The sequence below is a fragment of the Rhagoletis pomonella genome, unplaced genomic scaffold, assembly GCF_013731165.1.
Source record: "Rhagoletis pomonella isolate Grant_MI unplaced genomic scaffold, Rhpom_1.0 Rhpom_scaffold_00006, whole genome shotgun sequence".
Classification (NCBI taxonomy): domain Eukaryota; kingdom Metazoa; phylum Arthropoda; class Insecta; order Diptera; family Tephritidae; genus Rhagoletis; species Rhagoletis pomonella.
Genome location: NW_023458560.1, coordinates 71,282,886 through 71,303,173, shown reverse-complemented (window position 1 = coordinate 71,303,173; position 20,288 = coordinate 71,282,886). Strand labels below are relative to the sequence as shown.

At 33.3% G+C, this 20,288-nt stretch overlaps 2 protein-coding genes across 3 annotated transcripts in view; both read right to left on the bottom strand.

The window, feature by feature from the left end:
• The window catches only part of LOC118742088 (receptor-type tyrosine-protein phosphatase N2-like), a gene marked incomplete at its 3' end in the record, with an annotated part of 75,224 nt that overhangs the window by 3,171 nt on the left and 51,765 nt on the right, over nt 1–20,288 (bottom strand).
• On the bottom strand, nt 3,560–7,886 carry LOC118741252. Of its 2 annotated transcripts, none has more exons than XM_036473158.1 (6): nt 6,935–7,886; nt 6,582–6,878; nt 6,097–6,256; nt 5,704–5,879; nt 5,454–5,613; nt 3,560–5,395 (listed from the first exon to the last, which is right to left on the bottom strand). In XM_036473158.1, exons 1-6 carry the CDS (start codon nt 7,310–7,312, stop codon nt 4,908–4,910), a joined length of 1,659 nt encoding a protein of 552 aa, XP_036329051.1. In that variant the 5' UTR covers nt 7,313–7,886; the 3' UTR covers nt 3,560–4,907. The 2 variants fall into 2 exon arrangements, with proteins under 2 accessions (XP_036329051.1, XP_036329052.1); XM_036473159.1 differs by having other exon boundaries at nt 5,704–5,876.

The window sequence follows — 20,288 nt, the reverse complement described above, 5'->3', positions numbered from 1 at the left end:
GTTTTATGCTTCACGTTCGCGAAGGAGAATCAATACAGAATATTTGAATCGTTCACCTTCGCGTATAAAATCATAAATGTATGTTCGCGAAGATTCATATATGAATATTTCCGAACCCTGGTTCTACAGCCATGGACACTCACACTAATCAATCAAACTAACAGAACTCTCAGCTAAGTCCCTTTTTCATTGGCAATGCCAGCAGCATCTGTTACTTTGTGCGCCCTTACTCTTGTTTTCTTATCAGCCACTTGCGAGGTCATTACTGCTTCTGCCGCATTAAGAAGGGTGTGCATAATTTCATCAAAGCCCACCGACTACCGACAATTAATTATGAGTTTAGCTAACGCTTTTGTGGCTGCCGCCTTCAAAAGAATTTGCCGATATGGGGAATAGGCGCACAGCTCCCATCGCTGGTTGTTGGATAAATTCTAAAATGCATTCAAAAGATTTGCCTGACGAGATGACATAATACTTAGTACTACTGTGTGGTAAACACCAATTAAGTATTGCATGCGACTTCAATGTTTCGGTATTGCCCTGCTCATATGAGTAGCCCAATTTGGGAAAACCACCCCATTGCCAGCTGCCTGCCACCACCATTGTCACACACAGCCAGCCAGTCGGGGCGTCTGTTTTTCTCGCTTTTTGTTTGCCAACGTCTGCTTTGTGATCAAAGTCGTCATGCCATAGTTTTCCTCACACGTGCTGGCATTCGCATTGGCACACATTGCATTATCATATTTTCCTTGTAACACACTAACCCACTTAGCAACTTTTCCTAACATCCCCTAAGCCTGAGTGGCTGTGCGAAGTCGAGCTGAGCTGATTGCCTTTTCTGCTTCCTGTGCGCCTATTCCGCATATCGGCAAATTCGTTTGAAGGCGTCGGCAACAAAAGCGACGGAAAAACTTTTGTCGGGCGGTTTGGCTTTGATGAAATTATCTTGGTGGTTTTATATGTACATATGTATGTTTTTTTGTTCTTTTCCGCCGGATGGAACTGGCGGTAAGATTCACCGACAAAGCGACTGTGGTAATTGATGTTTTTCCGACACTCGGCTGATACGTCGGCGGCTTTTTTTAGGGTTGGAGAGGTAGATAGAAATAGGGCAAAACAATGTATGTATGTATTGTATGTACATTAGGGTGGAAAAAAAGATTAAAATGTTAAGCATTCTAGGATTTTTCTAAATGAAAAAAAAGAATTCCCATATTTTTTTATAAAAAATGGTATTAGAACTGTTTCCGCCCATAAAGTTTTGCAAGTATTTTATGTGGGGTATTTTTTTTTACATAGAAATAACATTGAATTCTTGAAAATCAACATTTTTCGATCCAGAAACTCTGTATCTCTTCAGGAGACTTCCAATAACAAATGCCCAATTGCTGATTTTACCATTTTGTAATGTTAACTATTTCTTATAGTTCCCCCCGAAAACCCCAAAATGTGTAATGGGGGACCCGTAAAAAGTTTGTAGTATTAAAAAATGATAAAATAAACAAATTGTCTTTGGAGGTCTCCTAAAGAGAAACAGAGTTTTCTGATCGAAAAGTATTGATTTTCAATCATTCTGTACCATTTCTACGACAAAGTGTATTTGCCATATAAAATACGTGCATGGAAAATTTCATGGGTTTTGAGGCAGTTCTAAATAACATTTTTTCTTAAAAAAAATACGAGTAATCTTTTTTCCATTTTGAAAAATCCTAGGGGGCGAGAGTTTAACATATTAAACTTTGTTTCCTCATACATTTTGGGACCATCCTAATGTACATATCGCTAGCTTAGAGTGAAAAGTTGCTAAGTCCACTTTTTACGAAAACTCATATTTTGATGTAGGAGCCTAGAGAAATTGAATACGCATCGTTTCGAAAATTATAAAGGTACTTGTTTTACTTTTTCCTCTTCATAAACAATAAACGGAAAAATTGCTAAGTCCAAAAGAAGCACCGCAAATCCGATAAGGCCAACATAATACGACATCTTTTAATAAGTATTGAAACCTTCTGATTCTTATGGAGTTTTGCTTTGCTTTAAACGCGCAAAATGTTTGATTCAAAGTCTTGCGAAATAGTTAAAGAAAATGGCTATAGGAACATTTTTTCCTCTCCTGTAAAATTTGTAAAATGGGACTTAGCAACTTTTCTTTCTAAGCTAGCGATATGTAATATGTATGTATATACAAATCCGTATGCGTATGCAGATACATATGTATGCATATATTCAAGCATGTGTATTTATTCGGACGAGTGGTAAAGCACTTTTGACAGTGACAGGTGTTTGTTTGATGTAAGTGTGTGGCTATGGTTATTTGATTGTCCCGTTTCTGAAGTGTGCGCCTTATTTGGAGCGTGAGAACTTATGTATGTATCTTGAACGATACCGCTACCGCTACCATTCCATTACTATTGGCATTACCATTACCATTATCACCATCATTCTCATTACAACATTACAATTATTATTACCAGGGAACGGATTTTATGGAAATTGCCTTTTTTTCTGCTAAAGAGATAGAGTATATTCGATTAAGAATGTCCACGATTTTGCTTTCTCTGATTCCATATATACACATTTGATGTTGCCTTTTTTTGCCTCTTTTAAGATATTTGCCTTTTTTTGCCTTTTCTACACCCAGAAAAAAATCGTGTTAAAACAACCAAATTTTAACCAATTTTGTGGTTATTATTTTTCAACGCGATATGTCATGTTATTTTCACATGAAGGAAATTTTTTAACATTTTTCCCTCTTGTTGACTTAACATTGGATAATTGTTAATTTAACATTGAAAGTGCTGTAAATTTAACCTGAAACATCGGTTTATTTTAACAAGGCATGTGGTTGGTTTCACAGGATATTCTACATGAAAATACTGGTTAAATCAACAGGAGTTGTTGTTAAAATAACACTACGTCTTCATGTTAAAAGAACCATATTTTAATGTTGTTTTAATATGACATCGTGTTACCTTGTGTCCCTACTTTTACAAAATAAATAACAATTTGTTTAGTTTATTTTTATTAAAAAAATTGAAATATTTACACTGTTGACTTAAAAACTAAGTACTTATCTATTTATTACACAAAATTCATACACAAAAATTTCATATGTACATACATACATACACTATAGTGCGAAACTGAGTCCATGGTGATTTTTGTTGTACATGTGCAAGGTTTTTAAAGTTAAATTTTTTTTGTTACTTTTTTATGAAAACATGGCTTATGCTTTAACCAAAACTATATAAATCAAACTTTCAGTTTTTATGCAGAGCTTAGAAAAACTCAACAAATTTTTATAAAAATTGTGGACTTTTAAAAAACTTTCAAACATTTTTGGGTAGTTTTGTAGCCTGTTAAATTTTAGTATGATAAAGCGCAAGTTTTAAGCGGTTAAAAAATTGCTGACGGCTTTTGCGGTTTTTTTTATACAACAAGTGCAATTTATAAAAACTGACAATGAAAAAGTTTTTAAAAATCAACGCGATTTTTTATCCGCTTACAACTTGCGCTTTATCAGACTAAAATTTAAGAGGCTATAAAACTGCATGCCCAAAAAAGTTTGAAAGTTTTAAAAGTCCACAATTTTTATAAAAATTTGTTGAGTTTTTCTAAGCTCTGCATAAAAGCTGTATCAAATTGTTTTAAATACTTTTTAAACGGATTGCTTTTTGATTGTTTTGAAGAATATGAATATGTACAGGAGGTGAGCTAATTTTGTCTGCACTTATAAAACTATAACTATCTGATTTTTCACCTACCAAGTATGACTGAATATGTGTACTGAAATTTATAATTTCCCACTGTGAACAAATAAAGAAAAGTTTTTGCATCAAACTTACAACAATATCTTCGATTTGAAACAAGTATATAGCCTCCTGTTTTACAATAACAAAAAACCCTCTTTTAAATAAAAATCCTTTAAAAGTAACTTTTGAATAAAATTGATAATTAGATAATTCATATTCTCTTTGAAAATCGGAATTGTATTTAAAGCTTAAAGTACTAGGTAATACAGAATTAGCGCTTATATTTAAATCTGGTTGAAAAAAACGTTCGTTACTCAAGCTATATGCAAATTTCAATGCGGCTTTAATCGCAAGACTCCATGGAACATTTACACGGCAATTAATTCAATTAGCGTACGTTTTGAATATTTTGTGTACAGCTTCAAATCTCATGCACCACACATTTTTTAATGGGCCGCATTTTTTTATGGCAGTGAAATAATGAACAAGGAAATGAAATTTCGGTTTAAGTGTTTTTTTAAACAGCGACATATAAAAAGAATTATGACTTTTAACTAGCAATTTCAATTTATTTAGCAAAACATCATCGATTTCATTTAAAATAAGAATATCAATGATTTGAAGTAGTATCAAAAAAAATTTCCACACTTCATCTTCTTCAGAAACTAGATCGCCAATTATCAAAGAAAAATGATGCACAAAACATATCATTTCTCTAGCTGTCATTCGAAAGTTACAAGTTTTCAAATTTCCTATACTTATAGGTGGAGAGATGTTTCCAATTTCTGTTTCACCGTACTGAAACATTTGCTTTCGATAATTGAGCGTATCTATACTAAAATACTTTTTAGTTTCAATAATAGTTGTATTATTAAAATTAGAACTTAATTTATTAGTCTGCCCTTTAGTAATATTAGGCCTAACAAAAACAGGTGCATGATAAGATACAGCAGGTGTACTTGGCAACGACGCATGAACTCTACGTAGGTGATTTTGAAAACTATACACGTTTGAAAAACATTGACCACATTTAGAGAAAGTGCAAACAAAATTTTTTATCTCAGCAAAAACATGGAAAGATTTCAAATGGTCAACTAACAATTTTGATGTAGAAGACCTTTCGTTACATATAAAGCATTTGAACATTTTATCAATCTACTCCAACAAGTTTTGAGTATCTTTTAAATAATTTTTAAGTGTAATAACATTTGGGTGTGCACAATCCGCAATGCCAAAAAAGTAGGATTCGATAAAATTATATATGGATTTCGCTTGTATCGGATATTCCAAATTTAATACATGAAAGATTTTAAATAAAGTATCAAGTGATTTTAAAAATGTCGGTACCTTGTAAATTATACTGTCGAAAATAACGTAAAAAGAGTCTAACTGAGTTAGTTTCTCTCCGACTACCAATAGTAGCGGCTGAAGAGGAAGATTCTTTTGATTTAACTTAATCTTTAATTCGTGGTACATCCTCTGATAATCGTTTATGCTGCTGCAATGCAGCAATGTCACTGCTTGCGCATCACATATTGATGGCTTCCATTTAAGCCGTTTTTCACCAGAAGTTTGTCCAACGGAAATTAATGACGGTTTAAGTATCGCATGCAAAAGCAGTGTCAATAAACAATCCATTGAGTCTGCAGAAGAAAATAAAATAAATACTTGAAAAAATAAATATTAGACTTGTTGCTTTACCAGTACTGATGTTTTCGTCAATTTTTTTTAGCATATCAATGGACGTTGCATCTCTTATTTTAGTCTTCATGTAAGGTATAATTGACTTTCTAAATTTTGGCCATTCGTTTAGCAAATTCTGCGAACAGTTGGGAAATTTCGCTTCGAAATCAATTTCAACCTGCAGTATAATTGAAAATATACAAATTCCAAAGTTTTATATCATAAATAAGAAAATTTAAAATAGGTACATATATAAAGCTAAACTTACCAAAGTGTATCCAAGACTGTGTTTCAGCAGCGGCCAATTAGTTAAAATATTTGCGTGTTCATTTAAAATCTCTGCGGTTCTTAATTTGACTGTGTTCGTCCATTTTTCTACAACATCGCCCCAAGGCTCTACATTATGACAAAGCCAATTTTTCATGGCTAAGTCATTTTCATCTGCTAATCGAAGGAAATATTAATCATGGTTTTTCCTTACATGTGTATGTACTTATTTTTGTATGTATGTACGTGTAGGTATTGCACCGTGCGACAAAAACAAAAAAATTTCGAAACCCACGAAGCAATCAATATACTCACGAAACTGTGGGCCAAATATAGTGGTATATACATGCATACACGTACATAGATAAGTACGTTTTTGTAAAATTAAATTTAATATTGCTCGCCTGCTCCGACAAACTTGATTGAGTGGGTTGACATTTAGGTGCAACGCTTAGTGCTCCTGTTTCTTTTTTTATTTTCCTTCGGATGTTTGTTGCCTTATCATAAAGTTTGCCTGTTGGATTTTTGCCATTTCGACGGTTGCAGTAATAGCGCTAAATAAAAGTAAAATAAATGCATTTAAGTGTTGAATTTTTTTTTTTAATATTCACAACGTTTTTCAAGCTAAATTTATTCTGTTATTTTTCTATAAAAATTGTATCCCAGCTTTAGCCAAAACCATATAAATCAGAGTTTCGAACTTTCTTCCACTTTTTATTTCGTAAGAAATTCATGCTTATAAGGAAAAAAGGGCAAAAATCTGTCAGCTAAAAAGTTATTAAAAATCAGTGCTATTTTTTATCCGCTTGAAACTTGATCCTCCTTTACATATGTATTTACAAATTTTGATAGCAAGTGAATATGAAAATGCATACATACCATGTCTTCGTTGGGAAATAAAATTGTTATTTGCTCAGAAAAGGTGATGATATCTTTCATTGTCATAGGCACTGATCGCGCTGAGAAGTGGTCAACAATGGTATTTACCAAAATGTCACGACTAACATCTGACAGCACGGTCTTTTCTCTATATTGTTTAAAGATGCTTTGACCTCTTTCAGTGACATTAAGTATTAACTTTAAATTCTTTGCTTCCATGTCTCTTATCGAGTCGTGAGACTCTTGGCTAGAATTTATCCAACTCTTGCATGATCCTATTGACGAAATGGTATCAGCCTTAAAATAAAAAAAGTATGCAAAGCTTATCATTGATGTGAAAATGATTTACTTACTTCATTCTGTCGCCAACGTGCAACTCTTTCTTTAAACTTTACTCTCGTTCCGAGCATTGATGCAGGGAAAAGTTCATTTATGTCCCCATCGTTGATGAAATACAGACTTTCTACATCCATTCCGCAATCTGTCAATAACATAAATATGCATATGGTTCCTCGCAGATTCTCAAAGTACTTACCGAGAATTCTTTGATAAACTTCTTCACTGAAGTTCATTTTACCACATACGACGTCTTTCAAATTTTCTTTTTCACGTGAAGCTTCAGTGGCTTGGCTTTGCTGCAGTGAAGTCTCAACTTCATTCCCCATGGTTAAATTACCATCAACAACGAAATATATGCCCGCCGATTCCCCAAAGACATTTTCTGTACCCATTCTTCTTAATATTTAAATAGCTTTTTTTAATAATCTTTCACAAATAATACACCAAATAAAAATGCAACCGAATGACGAAGAACGCGCACGCAAATAAAATATTACGGTACTTTTATGTTCTCTAACCACATACCCTGTAAAATTCACAATAGCTCATGTCAAAACAAACAGAAATCATGTTGCCAGACCTTTTTAACATCAACTAAATGTAAATTTAACACTTTCTGTGTTTGAATCAACATTATTTAAAAAAACCCTCATGTAAATTTTACAATAACTCAGGTTGCAACAAACAGGAATCACGTTGCCATATATTTTTAACACTATTCACATGTAAATTTAACACTATATCTTGGTAAATTAACCAAAAATACTTCATGTTACTCTTAACACTTTTTTCCTGTTAAAAATATCATGTTAAATTGGAAAAATTGTTGTTGTTTCGTGTGTACAACTGTTTCATGTGAATTTAACATGGATCGTGTTACTTAAAAATCGAGGATATTTTTCTGGGTGTACCTTTAAAAAAGTGATTATAGCATTTACAATTTTATTTTTAAAATTAAAAAATGTACACATTAGCCATGCGGCTTATAGAAGCGCAGGGACCTATTGCCAAATTGGTGTTGGAAAAATTCAAAGCCGTTTTCTCAGCTAAAGTAGGCTTGGAGACAATAAGGGGTGTGGATAAAATTGTAAAGGCCGAGGAAAACGTCCTTATTCCTGATAACATGAACGTTTCAAACGTTCCATATTTAAATTGGGCTCCACTTGTATCAACTTACGTCGAGCATCTTATGCATCTTGTGGTTCAATGTTACTACAACTATACAGATTAAAGTTTTATGAGTTAGAAACTCGAAAGGATAAAATAGTCAAAGATTGAAAGTACAAATTTTTCATATAATGAAACTAGTTCATAGTTTTTCTCTTTTTACTTATAATATAAACATTTCTAAAATAAATGTATTTTTGCTTGTTCTTCGTATTTTCGGTCTTTTTTAGCGCCTTATTTTGCTTTTTTTTGCAATACCTAGTTCCTTTTCTTGCCTTTTTCGCTATTTTGTTTTGCCTTTCTTGCTATAGCTAGTGCCTTTTCCTGCCTTTTTCGATATTTTATTTTGCCTTTTCCAGCCTATTTCGTTATTTTATTTTGCCTTTTTTATAGGTTTTTAGGTCCTAAAAATCCGTTCCCTGATTATTACTATTGCTATTACAATTATTGTTCCCGTTGCCGTTACCATTACTATTATCATTTCCATTACTATTACTATTGCCACTTTCTCATTTCCATTTCTAAAAGTATAACCATTACCATTACTATTACCATTACTTCTTTCATTCAATACCATTACCATTGCTATTCATACTTAGATGCATATGTATGCATCTGTTCGTTTATTGCATTACGAGTCTGCAACTACTTATTGCAGCAGCAGCCGGTAACATCGCGAGGCTATGTGTACTATGTGTGCGTGTGTATTTTGCCTGGCACTGGTCTACAGTTATTAGACTTGCACAGTCGATACCAGGCGTAATTCTGTCTTAAAATTGTGTACTTGAATTACATATAATTTAAAGGCATAACCGGCGCTTCCATTCACTTAAGGATATTGTGCGTTTTTTCCTTTTTTTTAATTTAACTGATTCCGACAATAACCCACTTATGCGTGCTATTTATGTAAATACATACATATGTATGTATGTACAATGTTTTTTATTAAGGACGATGCCCTCGCTAAATCGCGCCCAACACTTTTTGTTTGTACGATTTATGTTTGCCGCCTGTGTATGAAAGTGTGTATGTAGTATACTATATACACGCACCTATATATGTACATATATATATACACACAAATGTACATTAATATAGTGGCATGAAGAAAGAGCAATCAAAAAAAAAAAGCCTATCGCCCTGAGGCAACGAAATCGCCAAAGCGGAAAATGTTATCAAAGGCTGCCGCCGACTGTAATCTGCAGCGGCTTTTAAGCGGCATTCTCAAAGGATTTGCCGATATGCGGAATAGGCGAACAGCTTTTCGTAGCTGGTGAGGATGTGAGAATGGTTAGTGGTTTGAGTGGCAATTGCAATTTTTGTTTTCTAGATGACACCACCTTTTTTCTTTCTTTATTGGTGTATGATATGGGAAAATACTTTGAATGTGTGTACATATATGATGTGACGGAGAAGTTCTAAGCAAAACTGGAAGTATGTATAAAAAACACAAACCTTTTATAATGTAAGAAAGTATGTACATACATACATATGTATTTACGAGTACTTAAAAAAATATATTGCGGCACTTTCAGTGAAAGTATGCAGAAATAATTCCACATATGTATGTACATATGTACATAAGTATAAATTATGCTGTATAATAATTAGGGTGATGTTGTTTTGAAGTATGATATGAAATAAATTTTTGTACGATCACTAATGTCGCTAATTTCCCTGAGCTTGCGTGCTACTAAGATACCTACATTTTGCCAACTTTAATTATATTTTTATTCTGCCTTGGTGGTCTTCTTATGAGTCAGCTGTCGTAAGAAATTTTCGCTAATGTGTTCAGCGGATGGCTGTCTGTAAAAATAACATCGGTCTGCCTCAGGGATCACAAACGAATCGATACCATTGCTCAATGCAGAGTTATAAGCGTATTATGCCACGAAACCTGGCTATTGTCTCTAATGGTTGCTAAGGGAACTAATAAAGTTTTATACAATTTAAACATTTTCAGATGAGCTTTATTATAACGTCAAGGGTAAAATTCTTATAAAAATAGTCACCTGAGCTGCCTTGAGTTCTTCTCCCAACTAACTAAAAAGGTATACTGGATTAAAAATAAATCAAAAGATAAGACGTAGTCCGTAAAAATTTGTCAAACTAGTATTTCAAATAAGTCTTTAAGTACGGGAAAGCTGAATTTTCGTGCTGCCCGAGGAGAAAGTAAGAAGCCTTCATAACTCCGAGTTGAGAAGATTTTAGGTAGGATTTATCGCCCACATTATCAGCAACAGCTGTGCTTGTAACTAGCGTAGGATGAGTAGAGGCATCCGCAGAGCGGGGTTCTCTCACGCTTTCTTTGGATAGTCCTGGTTGAGCTGCTCTGAATTATCGCATTTGCTGATGATGTAGCACTTACCGTATGATCTTATACATAAAGTGGTTTTTTAACCCACAGTCACAAATTGGTCTGCTTGCTGCGGTTTTGCTATTTATCTAGGAAAGTCAGAACTCGTCTTGTTCATCGGGAGATATAAAGTGTCTTATGCTCAGCTTCCTCTCTGATAGAGCCAAGTATTTCAGCGCGACCCTAGATATGAAGTTATTTTGGAAGCCAAATATTGAGAAGTGAGAAAACAGTGTTCAGTGTAGAAGCTCCATTGGGAGGCGGTGGTAAAACTCTCCAATGGTAATCGAAAGCCATTATCAATCCAATTATATTGCAAAAGATGGTTATCATCTGGTGGAATTCATTAAGAAAGTCTACATTAGTCACATAGCGTCTAAAAATAGTCGCATCCTACCCGTAGACATTGCTGCTAAGGCTACCGCAATCCGCTTCGCCATCAGGCTCATACCCATATGAAAGAGAGTTCAAGTAGTCCTGAATGCATCGAGGTTGGACAGCAGGGTTGGTGGAGTTGTGCTCTGTCAGAAACTCTCCCATAACCTAAAGTATAGGGTTCTAGATTTTCCTAGCGTATTTCGAACAGGGAATGTTTCCAAAAGGGAGGTATTCGACTTAATGCGTGTCAATATAATCCCTATTATAATTACTCTGATAGCTAAGCGGCAATTAGGGCGCTAGGATCGTTTATAGTGTACTCGAAACTGATCGGGGAATGTCTTACCACTCTGATTTGGATTTCTGGGCACAATGATATTTCAGATAACTGTTTTTATGATGATTTTGATAGACATGGAATTCTTACTGTTCTCTGATGGGAGGAAATAGGAGTTTCTGTTTCAACATGTATACTACTCCTGAACATAGGGATAAGTAAAGTTGTAAACTCTTTCTGGCTGGTTGTCGACCGTGGGTGGTCAAAGCAGCTCTTTCAGCAGATCCCGACAGGAGTCCATAGGGTAATAGGAAACTATTCGGTATAACTTAATAAACATTTCGTCTCGTTTTTTTCATCGACAATGCCGAAAAAGCAGTTCCAGCTGCATGCGGACTTTCATAAGTACCTGCAGTTAGGTATCGTTTCATGAAAATATGTAATAAGTAATACATAGGATACAATCATAACACAAGAGGAAATACAAATTGTCCGAGCATGACACTAAACTAACCTCCTCTGGAAATCGGTCTCAGATCACCCAGTCGAGTTCTTCCGCGTGTGCGGTAGTTGGATAATGGGAACCATATCAGGGGACGGTACACTTACCTGTGTATAACTTTTCAAGGCTCTTCATTGTGTAAGTACTGCAAGTAATTTTGTGTTCCTTTATATAGCTGATGGTACAGTGTTCCGAATGAGAGTCCTGTGGCCCATTCATACTTCAAACTAACACTAAAAACATTACAAAGTGATCAAGTTTTTTTGGCTACATCTCTAGACTCGTGCTAGAGTACCCCATTGTTACCAGCAGCATTGATTTGTGCGACTTCAAGAAACTCCACTATACTTAATACCATTGCTGTTGATATTGTAATAGCATATAAAATCCAGACTGAAATGACAGTTCTGGCCAGATATAAATCTAGTTCGTTCTGGATCCGACTTTCGTGAGATTGTGCTATATTTTTTCAATCTTTTGTTAATGTAAATGTAGCCATCTGATCGCATTCCAAGAATCCCATTATTGTTGTTTGTAAAGGCGATGTTACATAGTTTCGCCGCATAACTAAAAAAAAAAAATAAAAATTGTATAAATTGTTGGATCCATCACACCACTATGGGAAATTTGAACAATTTTTTTGCAAAAATTAATTATAGCTAAATAAGTAGATGACTTTAGAAAACATGATTTTTTTATTGATTGGCATAAAATTTCCCATTTTTACGAAAAAAAATTGTTTAACCCTTGACGACAAGCGGAATAAAATGGTCACATTTTAAAATGCGGTTTTATTGAAAAAGTTCAAATACAATTTTTTTAAACATTTGTTGAAAAAAAAATCCGCCTAGTTATAAAAACTATTTTTTTAAAAATGTTGCCAAATTATATTGATTTGAATGGAAAACCTGGAAGGTGTTCTTTCCTGAATTGTTTGCCAAAAATTTAAAGGAGTAGCCTGTGCAGCAACAAAATTGTTAACAGCCTTTCGATTCCTCTCTTTGTTTAAGTTCTCCCCTCCAAACGATAAATAGTTCACTACCGGCAGTGTCAAGAATGCTTACAATCAAAAGTCATTTTCTTAGAAATCGAAAAAATCACAACATGAAATTGACGAACTAAATTCCAAACTGTTAATTTGATACGTTCACGATAGTTTAAATACAGCCAACATTTAAAAAAGGGCTTTCCAAATTTGATTTTTAAGAAAAAAACTATAAAAATAATATAATAAAAAATATAAAAATAAAAATAAATTTCTGAAAAAATTCGAGTTATAGATCTTAAAAGTACATACTTACCTTTTTCTTTATTTTCTATATTTTTTGTTAATTTCTTATTTAGATAACACAGGATTACAAAAAAAAAAGTTTCTGCATATTGCACCAAATTTTTATATCCCTATGGTATTCGACGCGCTGAATGCGTATCCGAGGTCTGTCAGTCTCCATAACGTCAGGTTCGAGGTCATTTGAAAGTCAAGTAGGGTAAAAATTCATTGAATAAACCTGAAAATTCCTATATATGGCGCTTTCGACTCGCTGATTCCAAATCCGAGGTCCGTTAACTTCCACGATGTCAGGTACGAGGTCACTTGAGGGCGAGAGGAAAAAAATTTATTCAATAGAAATAAAAATTCATATATATATGTTTTTGTTGTTGAATCCGAATATGGGGGTCCTTTGATTCTTCAAAGTTATCTAGGCGTCATGCCAAAGGAATTGTATTGACTTCTATTCTATTCTATTGGAGACACTTTTTTTGTAAACCTGTGTAATTGTTAACAAAAATGTGGTCCGCCTAGGTTCGAACCCAGTTTCGATCAACAGCAAAAACTAGAACACAAAAAAAAAAAATAAAAAATAAATACCGATCGTTCCTCGGCAGGCAATTGCAAACCCCCGAGTGCATTTCTGCCATGAAAACCAGCTTCTCATAAAAATACAAGCCACGTTCGGAGTCGGCGTAAAATTGTAGGTCCCTCCCCAACATCAAGGCGCACGCTTTGAATCGGCGGAGAAGCTCGGCCAAACACTAACATATTGTGTAAGCGCCATCTTTTATTTTTAATATGGTGGTTCGAAAATAGCTAAAACACACACAAAATTCCAATATTTGAATCACAAACAACGACTTTGACTATCTGCTAAGCAAAACAAAATACACCCTTAAGGTGCTGGCCCAATGCAGGCTTGCTTTGCTTGCTTCGCTGCGAGAAGTGTCAAAAATTATTTGGAATATACTAAAACGTATAAAGGCTGGCCAAATGGCAGCTTTTCTTCACTTGCTTTAAGCGCCTCAAAGTTTGAAATAAGCAAATGTTTTATTTGAAAGCGTTTTGTAGGATTTTGACAAGGAGGTATGTTCCTTTCAAAATACATAAATTCAAACAAAAATTTGCTTACTTAATTTAAAAAAGTCACAGAAAATGCAGGTAATTTGAAATTAAATAAAAATGATTCATTGTTCCTATATTTATATTTAACATATCTGTTATCTTATAGTAAAATGATGCAAAGCCCACATTTACAAATTTTACACGAGAGGAAAAAACTTTTATAGCTCTTTTCATCAAGTAAATCGCTTTTTCAAGTTATAGTTTTTTCTAGTAAATGTAGATATAGATATATATGTATCATTATTATCATTTCTTTTAAATACAAACATTATTTCGCATTAATTTAAAAATAAATCTGAAAGTTTTTGATAAATTTTTTAGAGTTTTCTAGGAAATAATTATTAACGTTAAGGGAACAGACATTGACTTTTCAACCAGCAGTGTTGCCATTTTAGCCGTTTTCCGGCTAGATTTAGCCGGTTGCGATAGCAAACAGCCGGAGAAATTTCGATTTAGCCGGCAGCCGATTTGTTAGCCGTTTTGCAGAAAAAAATTAGACGTTTTTAGCCGATTTTGCTATTTGTCTTGTTTTCTTAAATTTCAAATATGTATATATGTTTCCATTTTTGACTAAGCGACCCAAAATCTGTTAGAAATGGCTACTAGCCTTATCGTGGAGAAAATTTTCATGTCAGGCAGGGTTGTATGAAATTGGGCCGATTTCGCTTATTTTTATTTTAAACGAAGAAGGGATTTTCTTCATAAAATGTTTGTTATAAATGTCTTAATTTTACGTGTGAAGTTGTATTCGCAAAGAAATAAATAAGAAAGAAAATAAGAAATTGTTTCACTGTTAAGACACTTAAGATTCGTTTTTGTTTGGATATAGTGCCAACAAACAGAATAAATATTACATGTAGATATTGTCTTCCCAGATAGCGCATATTCAATTCTGCCTAAATTACAAAACATCATTTTTGCCCACTCCCAAAGGTTTAAGGCAAGGGAAAAATTGATATTTTCAAGCACTATGTACCCATATGTATTTTTTTAAACAAACTTTTTTGCTGAGAACTTATTTAAATTCCAAAAACCGAATGCCAACTTGAATTAAAGGAACCAACACTGAAGTGAGTCAAAATGAAAATAAAAGAGCACAAATTTCTATGTAAAGCAAAACTCTCTGGGAATCCTACGAGACATCTGCCGGTCATATGACCGGTCATCTAAATGGTAGATCTGCAGCCTTTTGGCATCATATTTTACATCAGAATTGAAGGGATTTCTGAAAAATCTGACCAGTTCTTTTGTGTAACTGTGATTTTGCATCCCTTGTCAACATATGGCCTCGGTCGTTGTTTTACTGCCTTAAAATTGAAGGTAAATTTTTACAGCGTTTTTTATGTGTATTGGTTTCTATCTGAGTGTATTGAGAATCGGTGAGTCTGAAAAGGCCTTGTCGGGAAGACAATTATCACTCAAAATATCAGATAGTAATAGTAATAGATAGTTTAGTTGGAATTAACTAAATTAATTACGTAAAAAAGTATTAACTTACATTTTTCATTTTAAAATCGCTCCAGTGTGTAAATTTTTAAATTTAACGAACTGGTTTGTTCAAATTATCGTCGACAAAAAATCCAACCATGTGCCACAATCATATGTTCTTCCTAATTGCAAATTCTTGCTGGCAAAATCGCTCGAATTTGTCACTTCTCTCCAAGAAATAGTCGTTTTACTCGTGACTTATTTAAATAAAACATGTGAAATTTAGTTGAAACATTTTAGCCGTTTTTAGCCGGTTTTATTTGCCAATTTAGCCGGTTCGTCCAAAAAGTTCTGGCAACACTGTCAACCAGACAGCTGGTTACTTTGACAGCGTTCCAAGCCACCATTCGGCCAAGCAAGTTTTCAAAGTAAATCAAAGCAAATTGAAGTCAGCAAGGCGCGCAAAGCAAGCCTGCATTGGGCCAGCGCCTTTATTTGGTTTGGAGTTTTTTTTTGTCAAATGCCAAGGATACAAAGTTTATTTTTGTATGTACTATAAATGACTTTTTGTCACTAAAACTGATCAAATAACCTATAGTATAAAGATGTAAAATTTTTTTCCACAGTTTGAAGTTGCCTGTAAAGCTTAACTTTGCCTATTCAAAGTAGAGAACTTCACGTGTCTCCATAGTGGAAAGGAAAGGACGAGACCGCAATTTACAGACCAGTAATTTAGTTCTCAGTAACCAAGTTGTCAAGATGCTGTGCTTTTCCCACTATAGTCAGGTTAAAGCTCACGTACTATCGGACAAGTCCGGATCTCGGACCACCTCCTCCTTGCCAGTTTGAGAAAGTGCAAGTGCAAGTCTATTTGCATTTGTCTGAGGGGTATCCCAGCTCTTGTTTACTTTTATAACAACAGCTGTAGTATTTGTGGGGTACTTACGTAAAAAGCTACTTACGATTAGTTTCTTGCTATATTAAGGTTTCCACAAGTAAAAAAAAAAAACTTTCATAAATAATGCACACAAAGAGATATTTTTTTTTTGGTTTTTGGTTTTTTGTTTTTAGTTGTTTGTTTTGTTTTTTGTTTTCTTCAAGTCTTTTACATTCCTTCATAATCATTATGTTTAAGCTTTACTTCAAGTTTTTATAGAAATTAGTCTAAAAAAATCTAAGAATTTGCCAATATATTTTCTTTATTTATTATTATTATTTTTGTTAAGTAAATATATTTTTTTTAACGCGAAAAATCTTCTTGTAGGTATGTATGTTAAGTTTATGTATTTTTTTTATTGTTATTGTTTGTGTCATGTCAAGTGTTTGTTCGTTTTCATTTTCGTTTTCAGTTTTGTGTTTTTGGTTTCTCTGTCAGCTACCATTTCCATCAGCATGTTGTAGTCGAGCCATAATATAAACAATGTATCTTAAGTAGTATTTTCTTTAAACTGTGCACTCAGCCAGTAGAGGGATGTAGGGTTATTTGTTACTACTGTTTGAGAAATATATGCCAGATCCTCAAGTGTTTAACAATATTTTTATTTATATATATTTCTTTTTGAATACAACACATTTAGAGTAATATATGTTTTGTTTAATATTTTGAATATATTTTTTTCTTGTAATACATGCATATTTTATTGCTATAGAAGCTTGTAAAACTCCAGCAAATGTCTTTTTGTATTTGAATGAAATTTATTTTTACATTTTCTCCACCCGTAGTTTCACCAAAAATGCATGAAAGCCTTTTTTGGTAATTATTTGTTTAATGTACACGAATATTTGTTGTTATATGACTTATAAATATTTTATATAAGTGTTGTTGTATGTATTCATTGCAGCATTTTAAGGGTTTTGTATTTTGTAGTGTTGCTGCCCGTTTTGCTTTGTGTAAACTACGCTTTATTTCGCGCGGTGTATTTTGATTTTTAAATAGTTATATCTTCTTGCCATTTTTTGCATATATTTCTTTCTCTTTATCCCGTGACCTCTTTATCATTTATAATAATTTAACACAACATCAATATACATATTTAATTGAAATTTTTTTTTTTTTTAACACATACAATTTTTTACGCTTGCAAGCATTTAATAATTGTTGAACGTCAATTTTGCTTAGTAAATAAGTTTATATTTTTGAAATCAAATTTTTTCACGATTTTTTTTTTTTGCTTGATACTCATAAATATTTTTACATTACATTTATACGTGATTAATAATATATATTTTTTATTTTTGTTGCGCTAAATACATAAACAAATAATGTTTACTGCTAAAAATGCAAACTTTTAATTTAAAATAATTATTTTTTGCTGCATCATTTTGCTGAAAAAATCTTTAGAAAGCAGCTATGAACAATGTTAGTGAGTCCCAAGTGGATTTTTGGTATTTCTGAAGCAAAAGCTTCCAGAAACTTGAAGCTTTCTAGAAATCGAAAGCACCGAAGCAAAAACTTTTAGCAATTTTAAGTTCCCTGAAGTATTAACTTACATTTCTTCAAGTCGAAAGCTCTTTTCCTACTTCCAAATAATCTACCTACCTCAAAACAATCTTCTATTTTTTTTAACCCTGCATTCTATGGCGTTCCTTCTCTCACCATTGTCTTCCTTTCCTTTCATACGTTTTATTGCTCTCCATCTCCACCTCTCTAACTCACGCCACTAAGCTGAGCTTTACAGAAACCATTTTGATTTGATTTTATTATTAGTTTTTATTTTTTATGTTTCACCGTTCAGTGGGTATGTCTCGTCTTCGTCATTTCGTGTCTTTGCATTCTTGTCTTTTCAAATCCTCCAAACTCTTCTCTTTTCGTCGCTCTCCTGCACTGCTTCGAGCCCATCGAAAATTTCCCCCTAGTCGCAATTTTTTTGTTCTACACTTTTACTTATCGCTTTGTTGCGCCTTCACTTTGCTTAAAACTATATTTGGGTTTCGTATCTTTTATTGTTGTTGTTGTTGTGTTTTCATTTAAATATATGTTTGTACTATATAACATGCTTCACACCCGCCCGCACAGCACAATTGTTCTGGTCATTTGGTTTAGGTAGTTGCCTTTTTTTCTGCTGTCTTCTTTATTTTGTCTCAGTTCATTGTCTTTTGTCACTTGTCAGTGGTTAGCTTTATAGTCTCAGTCTAGTTTCGTCTCTAGTATTTTTAGGAACTTATAATACCATATCTTTTCTAATCTTCCCATTCGCTTGCTTCGTGCTCTCTCTCGCCGAGGTAGAAGTTCTCAAAATGATCTCTGCTGAATATACCGTTTTGAATATAAAATTTGTAAGACCCTCACAAGTTATTACTAGCCGCTCTCTAAAGCAAAGCTCGTTTTTCTGATGCATAAAAGAAGAGCACATGCGTTAAAAAGCTCTATTAAATATCTGACCTACTCCGTTGCTCTAAGTACAAGTTCTTTCGTATGTACTGAGTGATCTATGTATTTCAGCAGTGTTTTGAAATATTAAATGACGCTTTAAGCTCTCAAAGCTTTTGAACTTTTCACCAAAACCGCATTTCGCGGCGAATGTAGGCTTGAAATTTGTCACAAAAGGAAGTTTTGTGCCTGGAAACGACTTGTGGTGCTTTCGAAACTTTTTTGGTATTGATCTAGCTGCATCCAATTTTGTGGCCTCTAAAAGGCAATGGTGCGTTTGATAATGCCGCAAAGATTTCGCAGTGCTTTTGCGTTTTCCACAGCCTTACTATTTTAGTCTTACCGGAATATAGTTTATGTAGCTAGGAAAGTTTTAAAAGTGCTTTTGCCTTTTTCATAGCCATAGTGTTTGATCTTAGCGAAATTTTTGTTGATTTTTCGAGGTATTTTTTATGTAGTTTGCGAACTTTTCGCACTGCTAAAATTGTTCTTTTATGTCAAGTAATTTTGACGGCTCCTTTGGCTATCTCTCCACTTCTGTAGATTGTCCGTTTAGAATGCCTAAGCGCTTTTCTCTGTATGCTGGTGCAGCTTAAAACATAGCTTTTCATCTCGCAAGGCGTCGGTTTTTGTTTAAAGACCGATCAAAGTTGTTGATCCAATTGGTTTTTTTTGGAGCTTTGAATATCTTAGAAGCTTTAAGCTTTTTGAACTTTAAGCTTTTTGTGGCTTTAGACTTATTAGAAGCTTTCTGCTGCTCTATAAATTTTACATTTAAACCATAAGAAGCTTAGAGCTTTTGAAAGCTTTTGTGCTTTTCAAAGCTCCGCATGGATTTAGTAATTTTATTTTAATAAAATTAAATACATTTTCTTTATCCTTCATTTACTATTAAGTTAGCTCTCACTTGCTTTGCTAAACTTTTTTTGAATTACATACATACATATATTACATTATAATTATATTTAAATTTATAAGAAGACTTTATTTTCAATTACACCATCATGAAAATATTTTGAATGAAATACCAATGAATTTAATAGTTGAAAGTTATTGTTATTTGCTTACTTATCTAAATTTAATTTTGTTTTAAAATTTTTCATGCCTTATTTTAGTGACTAGCTTTTGATCTCTAAATAATTTTCATCTACATAATTGGTTTTGTGTTATTTGTTGCTTCAATTGTGATTTTGTTCTTAAACTTGTTCTATCCGTTTGTCGCTATTCTTCTACGCGTTTCCTCCATTATGATTACAACAATCATGCAATTGGTGAATTGATGAAACGTTTGTACGTATACTTTTGAAATACAAGTACATATATATTTTTTATTTTTTATCTTTGTTTACTTAATTTTCTTATATGCCTACATACATGAATTTATATATTTATTATTCTTTTATAAGTTGAAAGATTCTGCTTTTATGCTGCTAAATATTGTATCGTTTTTTATAATTTTTTTTTACCATGAAATTTTCCTGCAATTATGCAA

Bases quoted from the DNA above. Each gene is read 5' to 3' on its own strand.
- LOC118741252 (XM_036473158.1), bottom strand. From the start codon at position 7,312: ATGGGTACAGAAAATGTCTTTGGGGAATCGGCGGGCATATATTTCGTT. The intron at 6,257-6,581 runs GTATGTATGCAT...ACTTTTATTTAG, and splicing joins TATTTCCCAACGAAGACATG to CGCTATTACTGCAACCGTCG. The intron at 5,396-5,453 runs GTAAAGCAACAA...TTTCTTCTGCAG, and splicing joins TGACGAAAACATCAGTACTG to ACTCAATGGATTGTTTATTG.